Raw genomic sequence first — 19,378 nt, 5'->3', positions numbered from 1 at the left:
TCTATGCTGTTGGTATAGGCTCCCAACTTGTCTTCATAGGACAATTCTGGAAGTAAGCCCTACTTGCAGGAGATTTGAGATAAGGAGGCTGGATTCCTTTACATTTTTTGGTCTTGCAGGCTCTTTACCCCTATCCTTAGGGATGTTCAAAGGTAATTTGAAAAATCACAGATTTGACAGTACACTCTAGTCCTGTTGATGCTCCTGCCCCATGACTGAGATTCCCCTATCGATCTACAATCATTCCATTTTGCGTCATCTTGACATGAGAGTGAGAGCATATACAAGGCTATTATGGAAGAGGGACGAATCTCCTATATCTCTCAGGTTTTCTAAAATTAACGCCTTCATGCACATCCCCTTTGCTTCACAATTCTCATGATTTAAAACTAATTGGTGGAATTTCAACAGACACAGGAACAAAGCATCTTCCTTCAGGACTTTGAACGATAGACTAAGTCAGAGGTCCCCAACCGCCGGTCCGCGGACCAGGACCAGGCCGTTGGGGTTTTTCAGCCGGTCCGCGGGACCGCCACAGACAATCACTAAACATTGACAGTGTGCTCTGGTCTGCGGTGGCTCAGAGCACACTGTGTGGGGTGGATGCTGCCCGCTGTTCTAGACTCCCGCAGGGTAGACCTGTAGAGGACCTGTGATGACATCAAGGTACATAACTGTGATGTCACCACAGGTCCTGAAGCAGGATGAAGCAGGGGCGGAACTACCGCCCGTGCAGCCGGTTCATTGAACGGGGGCCCCGAGGGAGAGGGGGCCCCTCCAGCCTCCAGCAGGGCTGCCATCAGGGCATGACTGCCCTGACTCCAGTATGGGGCCCGGCCGGTAGGAGCCCCCTCGGAGCCCCCCTCTTGTGCGTCTCTCTCCTCATGGGGCCCCCGGCTCGATGCAAAGCGCCGGGTCCAGGACATCTCATAATTCCTCTGACTTCCGGTCATGTGACGGCGCCGTCACATGACCGGAAGGCAGGAGAACCTGGTGTCAGCGATTTGGACGAGCGCCAGGATTCTGCAGGGATCGCATGGGGGTAAGTATAACAAGTTTTATTTTTTTTTAAATACAATTAACTAGGAGTGGGGGGAATGGGAGATGCACATGGGGGGAGGGGAGAGATGAGAGATGCACATGGGGGAGGGGAGAGATGAGAGATCCACATGGGGGGGGGGGGAGAGATGAGAGATGCACATGGGGGGGAAGGGAGAGATGAGAGATGCACATGGGGGGGAGGGGAGAGATGCAAGATGCACGGGGGGGATGAGAGATGCACGGAGGGGGATGAGAGATGCACGGAGGGGGATGAGAGATGCACGGAGGGGGATGAGAGATGCACGGAGGGGGATGAGAGATGCACGGAGGGGGATGAGAGATGCACGGAGGGGGATGAGAGATGCACGGGGGGGGGATGAGAGATGCACGGGGGGTGAGCTGCACATGGGGGGGGTGAGTGATGCACATGGAGGGGGGGTTATGTTTACATAACTTTGTTGCCTTATGAAGGGCGGGGGGGGCCCCAAAAAATTTCTTGCACAGGGGCCCACTACAGTCTGTGTCCGCCCCTGGGATGAAGTAAATGCAGCTGAACAGCAGCTGTCAGGACAGCTGCCCTGTCCTGCTGCAGGGCGTGATGGGGCCTCAGTGATGCGGCTCCTGGCACAGCACATTATGTGGGGCTCCTGGCATAGCTCCTGGCGGGGACCTGGTCTACACTATATGATAAGTATGCACTAAACTCCAAATCCCTCCATTACCCCGTCCCCATATGACCAAAGCCCCGCCCACCCCACCCCCTCCTTGCTGGGCCATGGAAAAATGATCTTGCTTCAAGCCGGTCCCTGGTGCAAAAAAGGTTGGGGACCACTGGACTAAGTGACTTTAAGTAGCAAGATCAGTCGTCATAGTTCCGATTCCTCCCTACCTTAACCTATCCCCTTTTTTTTCCTCTTTTATTGCTTGTACCTCCTGGAAATGTATGAATCAATTAAAAAAGAAGTGTTACCATTGAACTTATTAGTGGAGAATGTCCCTTTGAAATTCTGACACTGCATAACACAGCCTATTGACAAGAGGAATGGTAACAGCCTATTGTCCATTTATTATTACATCGTCAAGAGGCAGAGTTCTAAAAGATTCTTCCAAACTTCATATTTTTGGAAGATATAAGTATTTACTAAAACAGGCATGTCAAATAGAATGTCAGCAGGTTTTTTTCTATGTCATCTGAGGGCAGCAAGAGTTTGATGCTAAGGCTATGTTCACACATCATGTTTTTTTTGGCGTCAATTTTCTGCAGCAAAACCTGATCTCTCAAGGGAGGTTTGTTCAGGATTTTTTTTTGCAGTTTTGGTGCGTTTTTTCAGCATTCTTTTCACTGTCCTTCCGTCCCTTTTTATGCATGTACATAAAGCTCAGTGGAAAAAAAAACAACACATTCTATTTTGGCATCAAAAACGCTGAAAAAAAGTTACCTGCATGAAAAATTCTGAACAAATCTTCCTTGGGAGATCAGGTTTTGCTGCAGAAAATTGACTCCAAAAAAACATGATGTGTGAACATAGCCTTAAGGCCCCGTCACACTTAGCGACGCTGCAGCGATCCCGACAACGATACGACCTGTCAGGGATTGTTGCTGCGTCGCTATGTGGTCTCTGGTGAGCTGTCAAACAGGCAGGCTCACCAACGATCAGGGGAGCAGCGACATCGTGGAAAGAATCTTTCCACGATGTCCTGCTCCTGGTTACCAGCCTGCTGCTGAAGCAGGAGCAGGCTGGTAACCATGGTAAACATCAGGTTACTAGGGGCACACGCGCACCTAGTAACCCGTTGTTTATCATGGTTACCACTCTGCTACAGTGAGCGGGAGCTAACCGCTCACTTTAGCAGGCTGGTAACCATGATAAACATCGGGTTACTAGGGGCACACGCGCACCTAGTAACTCGTTGTTTATCATGGTTACCACTCTGCTACAGTGAGCGGGAGGTTACCGCTCACTTTAGCAGGCTCGTAACCATGAAAAACAACGGGTTACTAGGTGCGCGTGTGCCCCTAGTAACCCGATGTTTATCATGGTTACCAGCCTGATCGCTGCTCCCGCTGGTCACACACAGCAATGTGTGCTGACCAGCGGGAGGGCAACGACCAAAAAATGGTCCAGGACACTTTGCAGCGATCAGCGACCTCACAGCAGGGGCCTGATCGCTGCAAAGTGTCACACATAGCGACATCGCTGGTGAGGTCGCTGTTGCGTCACCAAAACCGTGAGACGGGGGCTTTAGGCTGTGTGCTGTTTTTTTTTCAATACAGTGAGTCTTTTAATCAGCAGATTATCACTGCTGGACTAGCTGCCATTGTGCCTCCTGCTCCAACCACACCCACAGCACTGATTAGCAGCTTACTGTCAATATACAATGTACACAGAAAGTTGCTAATCAAGGGTGTGTCCAGGGGTCAGCTTTCTGAGCTCTGCTAAAGATTACATCTAAAAAAAACTGATTGTATCACATCTGCTGAAACCCAGTAAACTAAGTGATACATTGCTGGAATCAAGGTCTCTTTTCCTACATCAGGCTGCTGTCAGATGAAATTGCAAAAACCTGCTGACAGATTCCCTTGAAAGAGAGCTGACAGATCCTTCAGAGGACAACGCTTTTAAAAATTAGACCAATGGCACACATTTTACCTTCTGCATTTAGGAAGCAAACAAAAAAAAAAAACCTTAAAATGCAAATAACATCACCCCCATAGTGAACATGTGTGGCTGCATGAGAGGTGCAAGGAGAGCAGTGCCTGGATGTCAGCCTCTCCTCTGTGTACAGTATGTATAGTGAGTTATGTCATCGCTCTACACTCTGGGAAGAGATACAATCTGGAGGACACCAGGAGAAGTGGCCAAGGGCCAGGACACTAAATGCTAGATTTCAACAAGTGATTCATTTGTTAAACACATGACACATCCAGCTACACACACCGACGCCAAGTGGATGGTTAGAGATCTAGTCTTAGACACCCACAAAGCCTCTTCTTACTGTTCAGAGGATTACTTTATACAAGGGCTGCACTCAGACATTTTATTTTATGAGCTGAATGTGATTTAGGGAGAAGAAAAAACCTTTTAGGTCGTCAATATATTTGTGTCTAACTAAAGTGCCACAATGTCTTAAAGGCAACCTGTCACACTAAACATGCAGTCTAATTTGTGGGCAGCGTGAATCAAGAGGAGATGAGCAGATTCATAGACCGTATTGTGGGAGAAGACAGAGTAAAACTTTATATTTAACTATGAAAATCCCTGCTCATTATGGGGTTAGGAGTCATATGGGCGGTCCTAGTCAGTGATTTAAAGGGAACTTGTGAGCAGTTTAATCTACAGGCAGCATGAAGTCCTGCAGGCTCCCTCACTGCTTCACTAAAGTTGCCCAACTTTTAGGCAGTGCAGACATAGACTAGGCCATGTCAAAATGCGCTAAACTTATCAGAGTGGCTTATGCAGTTTTTATAATTCTGGTACAATGTTAAATTGTGGAAAAGACTAGACAGCCTATTAGTTGGCTAAATTTGTGACAATCATTTGTGCCTTTTAGAACATGCCCCATTCACTCGAAAGTCACCCCGAATTTACTCTAGGCTATACCTGCTTGCTGTGCAAGGTGCAAAAACGGACTTAAACGCATAATAAATGTGGTGCAAGGCATGTTAAACAGATTTTATTTGGTGCAGAATTAAGGCGCATTTAGCTTTGAAAATCTCCGAATGTTTCGCTCTGAAAGTTGAAATATATGAAAAATATGCCATGAACTTGTCCAAAAAAGTCAGCATATAGGACCCCTCTAGAGTCTTCCCATCAGTTTATAAACGAAAAGAGACCTCTCTATTAATGGGTAGCTAAAAGCCAGAGGGGGCTGCACACCGGACTCTTCTCTCTGTACTTGGCTGCAGGTCTGTGGAGTCGGTATAAAATGGACCGACTCCAACTCCTAAAATATATAATAAATTGGGTACAGTAGTTCAATGCAGTTTGTGGGGAATATTTTTTCATAAGAATTTGGGAAAGTTATGAAATGTCCTATAAATGTCTGTCCTATTCCTGATCTAAGGGTCTAGACTTTTAGCTGAGATGAATCTGTGCTACAGTAAATGTATCACTTAAACATGAGTCATGTATGATGGAGTCGGAGCTGTGGAGTCGGTGTCATGGAAATTGAGTCGTCGGAGGTTTGGCTTACCGACTCCACAGCCCTGCTTAGCTGGTCTTCCCTGAACCGCAGAAGTAACAGAAAATAACAGTTGTCTGTAATGAGGCAGCCAGTCTGTATTTCATGTTAGCTGTGGTTCAGACAGCATGAGTATTCCTCAAAGACAGTTCACACAATGCTCTCAATGCACCTTTTTTTCTGCAGCAATTTTCAGAAAAAGTGATAAAAACGCTGCAATTTTACCATGTTTTGTAAAATTGTGTCAAAAAAATGCATCATGCTTATGGGTTCAACACAGCTCATACAAGTTCTCTCCCACTAAAGGAAAATATGACCATATCCCTTTGCTACAGAAAAGGAAGACTTACCTTTCTTTCTCAATGCCCAGTGGATTAGCAGGTCTTTGAGACAGAGGAGATATTCCTTTATTTCTGTCTGTGCGCAGGTCATAATAACTATGTTCTTCCACCCATACTGCTGACTGATCCAAAATACCTACAACAACAAGACAAGTAAAAAACATGCAACCCGCACAAGAACAGATTATTTCCTTTCTCTACCCGGCTACCATTGTCATTTTACTGTAAAACTATGGGTATTGTTTCCAGAAGTCTATTAAAGGGGTTGCCCACAAACTGGAAAACCCTTGTTTAAATAAAAGTAGTCCCCTTTGTGAAGTAAAAACACCTAGTACACACTTCCCAGTGATGTCGGCACTGGGTCTCATGACACGTGAACCCTGCAGCCAATCAGCAGCCACTATTTTACTGCTGAGCTTTTACTACTTCCGCTTGTATGAGGTTTGTCTGAAGGCGTGAACCTTTGAGAAGCGAAAAAAGTGAAAAAGCTGTCGATTGGCTGCAGGGTTCATCATGCGAGCCATGGGAGACATGCTGTCGACATTGCTGGAATGGCGCCAGTATGGGAGAGGAGTGGAAGAGTTTTTATTTTGCAAAGGGAACTACTTCATTTAGGAAGGGATTGTCCATGTACTGAACATCCCTTTAAAGGTGTCTTTATTAGGACTGTTCGTAAAGGGAAACTGTCATCAAGATTCCAGTTATTAAACTATTTCCAGTATATTATGTCTTTCCTAAACAGGCTCCTACTGATCCATTCCGTGCGCCACTCCATACCCAAAAATTGATCTTTAATCACTGCTCTCCTACGGGCTACGTGGTGCCGAGAGGTCCAATGATCATGTATGGATCTCCGCACTTGCAGTTAGCTCGTTTACCCATCTCTTCTTCTTTTGATTGATGTGACCTGGATAGCGAGCTCACAGCATGCGCCAAGGTTGGTCTGTACATACCCATCTGACGGCTCAGCGAGGAGGACCATGCAGCAAAGCAGTGAATAAAGATATAAAGATAATTTTCAGAGGTATGCTGGTATGCAGGGGCACATGGCACTGAGCATAAGATTTCCAATTAGGAGATGCATAACGTACTTGCAGCAGTTTAATAACGGGAAACCTGATGACAACTTCCCTTTAAACAGACTACTTGGGCTAGCGGAACTTCAATTTAAGAAGAGTGCCGCCGCAGGTCAACTGAATACAGGACAGGCCATTTGACCACAGATTAATGCCCAAAGCAAAGATCCTAGCTACGCATTAGAGTTTACGCTTTTTAAAGAGATATATATATATATATAAATACACATATACACACTATGGTAGATCGGCCCACTCGGTTGCACACGGAGGTAGACACTGGAACGCTGTCTCTTTAAATCTCTCACTGGTTTATTTAAAGATGCTTCATAAGCCAGTGCAGAGTTAGCAAAAATAAACACGACCTTTCTGGCCTAAGGAAAAACTAAAACATAACATGCAGCACAGTCCATGTTGTTGCGGGAATCCACCCACTCAGGAGAGCAACCATACAGTGGTTCTGCTTTTCCTTATCAGAACACAAAGCGCTGGAGTTCCTCTCTCCAGCCTTACTGAGCAACTAGTGAGTCAAAAGGCTGGCTATTTCTATCTCAGACCACACCCCGGGGTGGAGATATGAACATCCTCCCACCCGCTCTTTGGCTGTTCACATAAAACCCAGCCATTAAAATGGTTGATTAACCTCTCTCAGCACTTAGTGTGCTGGTGCAAACTTCCAGATTTCAAATCACTGAAGCCAATAGCCTCAGTGAAACATATCTCCCCTTCAGTACTTTGCCAGTGACTTTGTCACAATACACACAAACACAGTCCTAAGCATATATGAGTACACCACTTTGAAAAGGAAGATTTTGATCAGTATCACACAGAACAATTACCAAAATTTGGACAAGACTGAGTTTCATGGAGCATTTTATTAACCCATAACATGAAAAGTAAGGAAAATAATATAATTTAATTTTCATTACGAAATCTTCAGTTTTACTCTAATTGGTTGATCCAAAAAATGAGTACAGCCCACATCAAAAACTACCACATCTAGTTTTTTGTATTACCTCCATGAATTTTAAAAACTGCACCAAGTCTTCTAAGCAGGGAAAGAACAAGTTGGCGTCATATTGCAACATCTTTTTCCATTCTGCAAGAACGACCTCTTTTACAGCCTGGATGCTGGATGGAGAGTGATGCCTAACTTGTCTCTTCAGAATTCCCCACCTCTGTTTGATCTGGGTTCAGATCAGGAGACATACTTAGATACTGAATCACTTTCACCCTTTTCTTCAGAAATGTAATAGTGGCTTTAGATGCATATCTTGGATCATTGCTGTGTTGGAAAAGTGCACATCTACCAAGGGCACGGAGTGATGGTAGCATCTTCTCTTTCAATGTATAGCAGTACATCTGTGAATTCTTGATGTCATCAATGAAATGTAGCTCCCCAACACCAGCAGCTTTCATGAAGCTCCACATAAGGACACTGCCACCACCATGTTTCACTGTAGGCACCATACATTTTTCATTTTACTCCTCACCTTTGTGACTCCATACAGTTTTGAAGTCATCAATTCCAAAAAAAATTGGTCTCATCACTCCTGAATATAAAGTTCCAGTAATCTTCATAATTTTCTGCATGGGCCCTGGCAAATTGTAGGTGGGCTTTTTTATGCATGGGCTTTAGGAGAGGCTTTCTTTGTGGGCGATACTCATGCATGGCATTCCTCTGCAGTGTGCGCCATATTGTGCCATGGGCAACAATCACCAGAGTTTGACTTTCTACTTCTTTAGCTAACTGCAGTGAATTTTCATGTTGATTTTCTTCTACCCTTCTCATCAGAAGGCAATCCTGTTTAGGTATTACCTTCCGTGGTCAGCTTGGATATTTCTGGAAGATGGTTGCAGTTCCATCTTTCTTACATTTTTGTATAACTTTTGCTGTAGTATTCTAACTGACAAAGTAAAGCTTTGTAGCCTTCACCTTTCTTGTGTAAAGTTAATTAGACTTACCTGTGGTTGAAGTCATGTTAATTAAAATGTTGCAGTCTAAACTTTAGCTTTGATCCTGTGAATTTCATTGGGGTGTACCAATTTTTGCATCATCATCTTGATTGAATTTGTTAGGAAAATTCATTTTCTGGAGTGTGCAAAATAACAAATCTTGTTTGATTGTAATAACTAACCCACATTTGTGGGAGTATTTTGTAGTATGGTGGTATTCCATAGAAAATGGTGATTCCGAAAGGAAACTAAGAAATCTATTGGGATGCACTCATTTATGCTGAGCACAGTAATAAATATATATATACGCACACATCTATCTATATATACACACACACACACACACACACACACACACACATCTATCTAGATCTAGCAGAGCCTTTCTCAAGCAATAGATAAGGTGAAGTGAACACATATATAAAGAGCCATCAATAAAGGTGTACCAAACATATTATGCAGATATATTATACTGTGTGTATAATATTAGTACATACAAAATCTAGACACACTATATATGTATATAAACACATACACACCAAAATTTGAATTAAAGGTGCTTAAATGAATTTCATATGGCCTGCAGGGCATAAGAAAGGGTTAACTCCTGCTCGCTTCTGGGAGGTCCTAACAAAGATACACTGCCCCACTGCTGTAGGGAGATAAACATTTGGATTACCTCTGCTGGATACTTTTTCTGCTGTGGTAGAAAAAGTACTTTTTTTGTTACAAGAAAAGGACATTGCCCTGACACTTTGCAGGGGTCGTCTCACAATGCAGTGTCTGTTGGAGGTTATGTCAGGGGGCTTTTCGGACATATGCCTGCGATGGATGCCTCCGACATACAGCACTGTATAGGCATAGAGCGACATATACCTCCTATAGGCTTCTATATTAGATAATATAGTGCAATATATGGTTTTCTTGTAGGATGCCTGAGCTGGGAACAGTGCAGCAGACTCTGCAAGTCTATACAGCCAATAAAGGTATTTTCACGTACAGTCACAGGTAAGGCGCCATGGAATTAATGGCGCTATAATAAATAATAATAATACTATCCCAATGGAGGGGAAAAGGGCTCTATTTGGCTTCTGTTGGGTGAATGTAGGCTGGCGCATACAATTGATGTAACAAGGAGGTTGGCATTAAAGGAGGTGGCTCTATTTTCAGAAATATATTGAGGGCCTGATTTTGTTGCAGTTATTAATAATAAATTAATAATTAATAAATTGACCTGTGTAGAGCCCGCTGTAAACACCGTGACACAATTCTGTGACGTAATTGTACATTATGGAACATTGAGGGGTTAATATTAATAATTTCACTTCTATTGTCTTATAATTTTCAGTTCAATTAATTAAAAATGTAAAATCTAGATAAATTAAACTTCTAGCATCCCTTCAGTATTTATTGGTTTGTGCTTACATGGTGCAGAATAAGCTATTATTAAAGAATAATGTAGAGGTTCTTGGGTATGCCCGTTTTAGTTCATGTGCGATAATTGCGATGCTTGCCATGTTAATCCCCACCTCCCCCCAGAAATGGCTCCCCTAATGCAGACATTTCTCAAGGTGCCTCAGGCTATGCAGAAGGAGACAAGTCTCATTGTACTGTGCTTGCGCTTCTCCCAGTCCTATATATGTCCTATATACAGCATGATGGCTCTGTGGTTAGCACTGTTGCTTTGCAGCGCTGGGGTCCTGGGTTCAAATCCCACCAAGGACAACATCTGCAAGGAGTTTGCGTGTTCCCCCTGTGTTTGTGTGGGTTTCCTCCGGGTTCTCCGGTTTCCTCCCACACTCCAAAGATATACTGATATGGAATCTAGATTGTGAGCCCCAATAGGAACAGTGGCAATAATGTATGTAAAGCGCTGTGGAATTAATGGCGCTATATAAGTGAGTAAATAAATAAGTATAAGAGCAGCAGTGATAGATACAGTATCAGCCTATCTCCCCTGGCTTCTGCTTGTGATACTGTATCTATCACTGCTGCTCTTATACTTATTTTACATACAGTTATATGAAAAAGTTTGGGCACCCCTATTAATCTTAAGCACCTGTCAAATTTTGTTTGAATGTAGATTGCACATTTTCTGTTAGTACAATAAACCTCATTTCAAGGCAGAAACATTACTGTGTCCAACAGTTATTACATATATCAAACTGAAATAGCTGTTGCAAAAACACCAATTTTTATAAAACATTAAGCTTAAGATTAATAGGGGTGCCCAAACTTTTTCATATAACTGTATATATAATGCCACACGTGTTAATTCATAGTTTTGATGCCTTCAGTGTGAATGTACAATTTTCATAGTCATGAAAATACAGAAAAATCTTTAAATGAGAAGGTGTGTCCAAACTTTTGGTCTGTACTGTATATATATTTAGAATAATATTATTCAGAAATTTAAGATCCATGGGACTGTAGCCAACCTCCCTCCCTGTAGCCAAATCAAAGCTCAAGGAAAATCAGTGTCAGGTCGCACCATCCATCGTTGTTTGATCCAAAGTGGACTTCATGGGAGACGACCAAGGAGAACACCATTGTTGAAAAAAAATTATAAAAAAGCCAGACTGGAATTTGCCAAACTACATGTTGACAAGCCACAAAGCTTCTGGGAGAATGTCCTATGGACAGATGAGACAAAAATGGAAGTTTTTGGCAAGGCTCATCAGCTCTATGTTCACAGACGGAAAAATGAAGCATATCAGGAAAAGAACACTGTCCCTACTGTGAAACATGGAGGAGGCTCTATTATGTTCTGGGGCTGCTTTGCTGCATCTGGCACAGAGTGTCTTGAATCTGTGCAGGGTGAAATGAAATCTCAAGACTATCAAGGGATTCTAGAGAGAAATGTGCTGCCCAGTGTCAGAAAGCTTGGTCTCAATCGCAGGTCATGGGTCTTGCAACAGGATAATGACCCAAAACACACAGCTAAAAACACCCAAGGATGGCTAAGAGGAAAACACTGGACTAGTCTGAAGTGGCTTCTATGAGCCCTGACCTAAGTCCTATTGAGCATCTTTGGAAAGAGCTGAAACCTGCAGTCTGGAAAAGGCAACCTTCAGGCTATGTGCCCACGTTGCGGAAATGAAGCATATTTTTTACGCTTCTCCCTGGCGGGAAAATCGCATGCGGATTTTACATGCGGTTTTCCAGCCAGGTAGAAGCGTATGTGAGGCGTCTTTGCAGCGTCTTTGCATGCATTTCCGCATGCGGCTTATCAAGCACTTCTCCAAGTGATTCAAGCATCACTTGGAAAAGTGCTTGACAACTTGTTCACACTATATAAATCCATGCAACCGGCATGGATTTATATAGTGTGACCAAGTAATAGTTAAAAAAAAGAATCAGAATGGTAAAAAATAAAAAAATAAAGTTTATATTCACCTACCGATGCATTCTGTGCCCCGTCCGGAGTCTTGAGCGGCTCACGCTGTTGTGTGCAGGACCTTCGGTGACGTCATTGAGTCATGTGATGGGTCACATGACTCAATGACGTGGCAGGTCCTTCACACACCTCGCGACGGCGGGAAAACACCGGGAAGACATCAGAAGATAAGTATAAACTTTATTTTATTCTTTTTTTTACAGCTTCTTTGGTACCCAGGTCTGGAGGAGAGTCTCCTCTCCTCCAGACTTGGGTACCATCCGCATGCGGAAACGCAAAATTAATGAACATGCTGCGGATTTTTGACCGCAGCATATACGCAGCGGAAAAATCCGCAGCATGGGCATTGACATTGCGGAATGCCATTGGGGACCATGGGGTGCGGATATACATGCGTTTTACAAGCGTTTACGCTGCGGAAATTCCGCAGCATATACGCTTGTAATACGCAACGTGGGCACGCAGCCTCAAACACGAGACAACTGGAGCAGTTTGCTCATGAGGAGTGGGCCAAAATACCTGTCGAGAGGTACAGAAGTCTCATTGTCAGTTATAGGAATCGTTTGATTGCAGTGATTGCCTCAAAAGGTTGTTCAACAAAATATTCAGTTAAGAGTACCATCATTTCTGTCCAGGCCTATTTCATGAGTTTAATTTTTTTTTTTTTAATTCTGTGGAAGCAGGGTTGAAAAGCAATGTCTGACTTTCATTTGTTCATTATCATAGATTTTTAATTTATTACTTTTGTCAGATTCAAGTTATTTCTGTGACCATTGTGGGTTTTTCTTTTATTAAACGAGGGGTACCAACAATTTTGACCACGTGTGTAGTTCATTGGAAGTCACAGACTGACCTCTTATCGAAGTCTTGTTGTGAATAAAATATGGCTATAAGAGATTTTCAAGCCATTGCATTCTTGTTTTCCAAATAAATGTAATTGCGTTGTCACCAGCACCCTGTATATAGGTTTATAATCCTCTCTTGAAGAATTCTGTATGTGTCTTAGATATAGTTCTCCTATGTGTGCTCTCATAGCTTCTTGTTTCCCATAGTAACCAATCACAGTGCAGCTTTTATTTTACCAAAGCTATTTAGAAAATGAAAGCTGAGCTCTGATTGATTGTTTTGAGCAGCAAAGACAGATTTCTCTTTCAGACAGTACAGAGAAAAGCCCAATTGTATTTATATTGTGTTTATGGGTAGGAGGTGTCATGATATCCGATATGGACTGACAGATTCATGCGTCTAATGAGAAACACGTATATTACTTACCGGTAATGTGTTTTTTCGGAACCCATGACGGCACAACGAGAGAGGGGATCCGCCCTTCAAGGACAGGAAACCTTCAAGATAAAAAGGGCGGCGCCTCTCTCCGCATCAGTGGATTACAGAGCATGAGAGGACTCTCCGGTAAGAGCACATAATTTTATTAACCATAAACGAATTTCACCCGTGTGAATACTCAACACCCACCAACCGGAAGGTGAACACCATAGTGATAGGGAGGGAATGTAAAGGTGCCGTCATGGGTTCCAAAAAAACACATAACCGGTAAGTAATATACGTGTTTTTCTGTCACCCATGACGGCACAACGAGAGAATTACAGAGAACTAAGTATGTGAGGGAGGGACCACAGCCTGCAGAACCCTTCTCCCAAATGTGAGATCAGAGGAGGCAGAAAGGTCAAGTCTATAGTGATTATAGAAAGTGGACGGAGATGACCACGTGGCCGCCTTACATATTTGCTCATTGGGCACGTCCGCTCTTTCTGCCCAGGAAGCAGCCATGCCCCGTGTAGAGTGGGCCTTCAGATTGTTAGGAGGATCTCTGCCTGATCCCGTATAGGCCATTGTGATGGCTTCCCGGATCCACCTTGACAGAGTGCCTTTTGAGACCTTTGATCCCTTTCGGGAGCCCTGAAAGGAGACAAATAGAGCCCTATCCTTCCTCCATGAGCTTGTGGATGCTAAATAATGTATAAGGCATCTCCTGACATCCAAGGTATGAAATCTTTCCTCCTTGCTATTTTTTGGTTCAGGACAGAAGGAAGGTAGGGCTATCTCCTGAGACATATTAAATTTAGAAGCAATTTTAGGAGGGAAAGCAGGGTCTGGTCTCAAAACTACCCTATCGTCTAGCACTAAGGTAAAAGGTGGATGTGCAGACAAAGCCTGTAACTCACTAACCCTCTGTGCTGATGTTAAGGCCACCAGAAGTATTGTTTTTAGGGTGAGTAATTTTATGGACCCTGAGCTAAGGGGCTCAAAGGGAGAACCTGTTAATGCGTTTAGCACTAAGTTTAAATCCCAAGAAGGGACCCTTATTATAGGGGCTGGATTGGCTCTACTGCATGCCCTCACGAACCTGGAAATCCATTTGTTACCGGCCAGATTATAATTATACAAGGCCCCTAAGGCAGAGATTTGGACCTTTAAGGTGCTAACCGCTAGGCCTTTCTCCAGCCCTTTTTGAAGAAATTCCAAAATGGCCGTTATGGGAACCCCCCCACCCAGGGAGAATCCCTGAGATGACAAGAACGTCTTCCAGGCTCTACTGTAAATTTTAGTAGTGATTGGTTTCCTACTACCTAGAAGAGTAGTAACTAGATTAGATGAGAAACCCCGACCCTCTAGCAACGACCTCTCAAGTTCCAGGCCGCTAAGTGCAATCCTTTTACCTGAGGATGGAATATAGGACCTTGAGCAAGAAGGTCTGGAATCTCTGGAAGAATCCAGGGGTTCGTGACTGACATGCTCCTTAGCCAAAAGAACCATGGTCTCTTGGGCCAGAAGGGGGCTATGAGGACCATTCGAGCCTTTTCTCCCGGATCTTCCTCAACACTGCTGGAATTAGGCACGTTGGGGGAAAGGCATAGGCCAGACAGAAATCCCATCTGCACTGGAAGGCGTCTACTACTAAAGGGTTTTCCGTGGGATTCAGGGAGCAGAACTTTTTTAACTTGCTGTTCTGACGGGTCGCAAACAGGTCGACCTCTGGAGACCCCCACATCGCCACTAGCTAGCGGAAGACTGAGTGATTTAGAGTCCATTCTTCCTGCAATAATGGCCTGCGACTTAGAAAGTCAGACTTCGTGTTGTCCTCTCCTCTGATATGAAGGGCCTTTAAAGAGAGAACTTTTCCTTCCACTAGAGAAAATATCCTCCCCGCAATCTGCATTAGTGATTTTGAGCGAGTTCCCCCCTGGTGGTTTACATATGCCACCGTGACCTGGTTGTCGGACAGAATTTTTATGTGATGCCCTCGTAGAAGGGGTAAGAAGCTGATTAGTGCCTTCTCTACTGCTAGTAGTTCCCACATGTTGGAAGACTCCAGACTCTCCTCCTCTGACTAAGTCCCCTGTATCAGGCGGTTGTCTAGGTGCGCCCCCCACCCCCTGGGGCTGGCGTCCGTAGTAATCACTCTGGTAAATTGGGGAACCCAGGGGACGCCTGTCTGGAATGTGTTTGTCTCTAACCATCAATACAGAGACTGAATTACATTTTGTGGGAGTGTTAACCTGCCCTCCAGATGTCCCCTGAGGATGATTTCGTTCTTTAGGACGTCCCATTGCAATTCTCTTGAATGAAATTGGGCCCAGCATACCGCTGGGATGCAGGAGGTGAGAGACCCCAACAGAGACATGGCCCCCCTGAGAGTCATTACTGGGTCTGTTATGGCAGTCGAGACTACATTTTTTATTTTCTCTCTTTTCTGCTCGGGCAGGCAGCATTCCTGTCGAACCGAATCCAGAGTAAGGCCTAAAAAGATCTGAGTTGTATGCGGGATCAGTTTAGATTTTTCTAGGTTTAAACACCATCCTAAGTTTTTTTAAGATGGTGCACCTGAAGTTTTGCCCACTATTAGGAAGTCGTCCAGGTACAGAATGATCAATCTCTTTTCCTCCCTGAGATGAGCCGTAACCTCCGCTATAAGTTTTGTGAATATGCGGGGCGCTATTGCTAGGCCGAAGGGAAGAGCTCTGTACTGGAAGTGCTTGACAACTCCCTGTACAGTTACGGCTACTCTGAGGTATTTTTGAAAGTCGTGATGGATTGGCACATGGTAATACGCATCCTTTAGGTCCAACACTGCCATGTAGCAGCCGGGGAATAGAAGGCTTATCGTTGATTTTATTGTTTCCATCTTGAATGATGGAATGTTCAGGAATTTGTTTAGGCCTTTCAAGTTGAGGATGACTCTGTATGAATTGTCCGCCTTCTTTATAAGGAACAAGGGGGAATAGAACCCTCTCCTTTCTTCTTGTGGTGATACCTCCAGCAAGACGTTCTTTTGCAGGAGACCTGAAATCTCTTCCTCCAGTGCCCGCTGTTCTGGTACAGAGGATCTTAAGGCAGTCGGGATAAATTTCTCTGGTGGGTTCCTCAGAAATTCTAGTTTTAAACCTGATTTTACTAAATTGAGGATCCACTTGCTGGAAGAGATTCCCAGGCAGGAAGGAAGAGAGAGAGCCTCCCTCCCACCTGGGATAGAGTGTCATTTTGGCGGTTTGCGACTATCCTGGGAGGGCCCGCCGAACAAAAACCCTTTCCCTTTCCTGGAACGATCCTCCCACCTAGATTGTTCTGTGGACGTCCTTCTGCGGCCAAATTTCTTCCTCCGAAAGGACTGCTTAAAACTTGAGAAGGAAGATTTAGGAAATCCTTTTTTGTTGTCATCTGCTTTCTCCAGAATTATGTCAAGACAGGCACCGAAAAGAAAATCTCCTTCTCACGGAAGAAAACATAGCTTTCCCTTCGTTTGTATGTCCACCCGGGCAACATTTCAGCCAGACGGCTCCACGGCCGGCATTAGACAGGGCCGCAGATCTTGCTGCTAATCTGGCAGAATCCGCAGAAGCGTCTGATAAGAAGGCCGCTGCTCCTTTCAATACAGGGGTAGAGAGTAGAGATGAGCGTTGTTCTACTCGAACTGTTCGCCAATCTCAAATTCGAGCTGTTTTGGGCGGTGTTCGAGCCGTTCGGCGAACACGAACAATTTGAGAAAAATTCGGCTGTTCGAGGTTATGTTCGATAACTGTTCGTGCACCAAAATCATAACTGGATTTTTTCTCAGTAATGATGAAAATTAATGTTAATACGCAGTTTGAGTGTACAGCGGGGTGGGGGGAGGGGCAGGGGATGGATCTCTGCAGGAACAATGAAGATCTCCATTTTTTTTTCTCTTTCCCGCATTTGCAGTGGGGAGGTGCAATCTGTCAGCCTATCAGCAGCGCACACACGGAGCGAAGTGCTTTTTTTCACACAAGCAAGGGCATGTGTCATTGGCAGTGTATGTCACATGTCCTTGCCCTATAAGACCAAGCCATTTTCCCCGTCGCCACCATTTTCTCACTGCTGCAGCTGCGTGTTAGACGGCACCGCTGTTGCTGTGTGCGCTATACCTTGTTAATTTCAAGCCAATTTTCGCACAAATCTACAGATAGCTTGGGAGTAGGGAATAGTTGTGATTGCAGTCCTTTTAAGGACTAGGTTACAGCATTTCCTACGACTTTTATCAGGCAGGTCTGTGCTCTTAAATAGATAGATTGTGGCTATGTGCCCACGTTGCATTTATGAAGCAGAAAATTTCTGCTGCATAAATGCAAGTCCTCTCCCGGAAAAACGCATGCGTAATTCCGCACGCGTTTATCGCGCGTTTTTCGCGCGTTTATCACGCGTTTTCCATATGCGGAATTGCCTTGCGTTTTTTATGCATTGAACAAAGGCAATTCTGCTTGCGGAAACGCAAAATTAAATGACATGCTGCGGATTTTTGAACGCAGCATAAACGCTGCGGAAAAATCCGCAGCATGTGCATAGAACTTGCGGAATCCCATTGGGGACCATGGGGTGCGTGTTACCAAGCGTTTTTCAAGCGTTTACGCTGCGGAAATTCCGCATCAAAAACGCTTGAAAAATGCTACGTGGGCACACAGCCTTAGGGAGTAAAGACTAATTGTAATTGGAGTCCTTTTCAGGACTAGGTTACATCAGTTCCTATCAGTTTTTGCCAGGCAGGTCTGTGCCAGTGCTGTGCAAGTTTTTTTCACAGCATTTGGCTGAATCTAGCAAAGCTAATCCTTTTTGGCCTATTGCAGAGTGTGTTAGTCAGTGGAGTAGCCTATCTGTGTTGCAAGATATACCACCTGTGTATAGAATACCAATTTTTTTACTGCACCTAGTGAAGTAAAATCTTTTGGGCATAGCATCAATCTATTAGTCCATCTATACTGACCTCCATCAGGTTGCAAATTGAATATAATTTTTTTCTGCATCTAGCTCTGAAAAAATATTGGGCTTCTAGCTGTGTGTGGGACTTGTTCTATTAATCCATCTATACAGACCTCCATCAGGTTGCAAACTGAATATATTTTTTTCTGCATCTACCTCTGAAAAAATATTGGGCTTCTAGCTGTGTGTGGGACTTGTTCTATTAATCCATCTATACAGACCTCCATCAGGTTGCAAACTGAATATATTTTTTTCTGCATCTACCTCTGAAAAAATATTGGGCTTCTAGCTGTGTGTGGGACTTGTTGTATTAGTCCATCTATACTGACCTCCATCAGGTTGCAAACTGAATATATTTTTTTCTGCATCTACCTCTGAAAAAATATTGGGCTTCTAGCTGTGTGTGGGACTTGTTCTATTAATCCATCTATACAGACCTCCATCAGGTTGCAAACTGAATATATTTTTTTCTGCATCTACCTCTGAAAAAATATTGGGCTTCTAGCTGTGTGTGGGACTTGTTCTATTAATCCATCTATACAGACCTCCATCAGGTTGCAAACTGAATATATTTTTTTCTGCATCTACCTCTGAAAAAATATTGGGCTTCTAGCTGTGTGTGGGACTTGTTGTATTAGTCCATCTATACTGACCTCCATCAGGTTGCAAACTGAATATATTTTTTTCTGCATCTACCTCTGAAAAAATATTGGGCTTCTAGCTGTGTGTGGGACTTGTTCTATTAATCCATCTATACTGACCTCCATCAGGTTGCAAACTGAATATATTTTTTTCTGCATCTACCTCTGAAAAAATATTGGGCTTCTAGCTGTGTGTGGGACTTGTTCTATTAATCCATCTATACAGACCTCCATCAGGTTGCAAACTGAATATATTTTTGTCTGCATCTAGCTCTAAAAAAATATTTGGCCTTCTATCTGTGTGTGGGTCTCATTGTATTAGGTCATCTATACCAAGCTCCACCAGCTTTTCAATTAATAATAATTTTTCGCTGCATCTAGCCCTGAAAATAATTTTTCTTCCCAATAGTGGTAGCAATAGAAATATGGGGCGCGCTCCTGGCTTACAAAAATATACGCTTCATAACAAAAAACACCAGCTTAGCGCACTGCATTAATAAGATGGCATCATCG

At 43.8% G+C, this 19,378-nt stretch overlaps 1 protein-coding gene across 1 annotated transcript in view; it reads right to left on the bottom strand.

Annotated features, from left to right (window-relative positions):
• Positions 1-19,378, bottom strand: part of EXOC2 (exocyst complex component 2) — a 227,716-nt gene that overhangs the window by 189,643 nt on the left and 18,695 nt on the right. The window contains exon 3 of the mRNA XM_073678693.1: positions 5,574-5,700. Within this exon, the coding sequence (XP_073534794.1) occupies positions 5,574-5,700 (127 nt within the window). The remainder of the gene's footprint in view (positions 1-5,573; positions 5,701-19,378) is intronic.

The sequence above is a fragment of the Phyllobates terribilis genome, unplaced genomic scaffold (genome assembly GCF_046119375.1).
Source record: "Phyllobates terribilis strain yellow unplaced genomic scaffold, ASM4611937v1 Scaffold_4__5_contigs__length_816908805, whole genome shotgun sequence".
Classification (NCBI taxonomy): domain Eukaryota; kingdom Metazoa; phylum Chordata; class Amphibia; order Anura; family Dendrobatidae; genus Phyllobates; species Phyllobates terribilis.
Note: the sequence above shows the minus strand (reverse complement) of the source record. Positions and strands in the feature narration are given on the sequence as shown.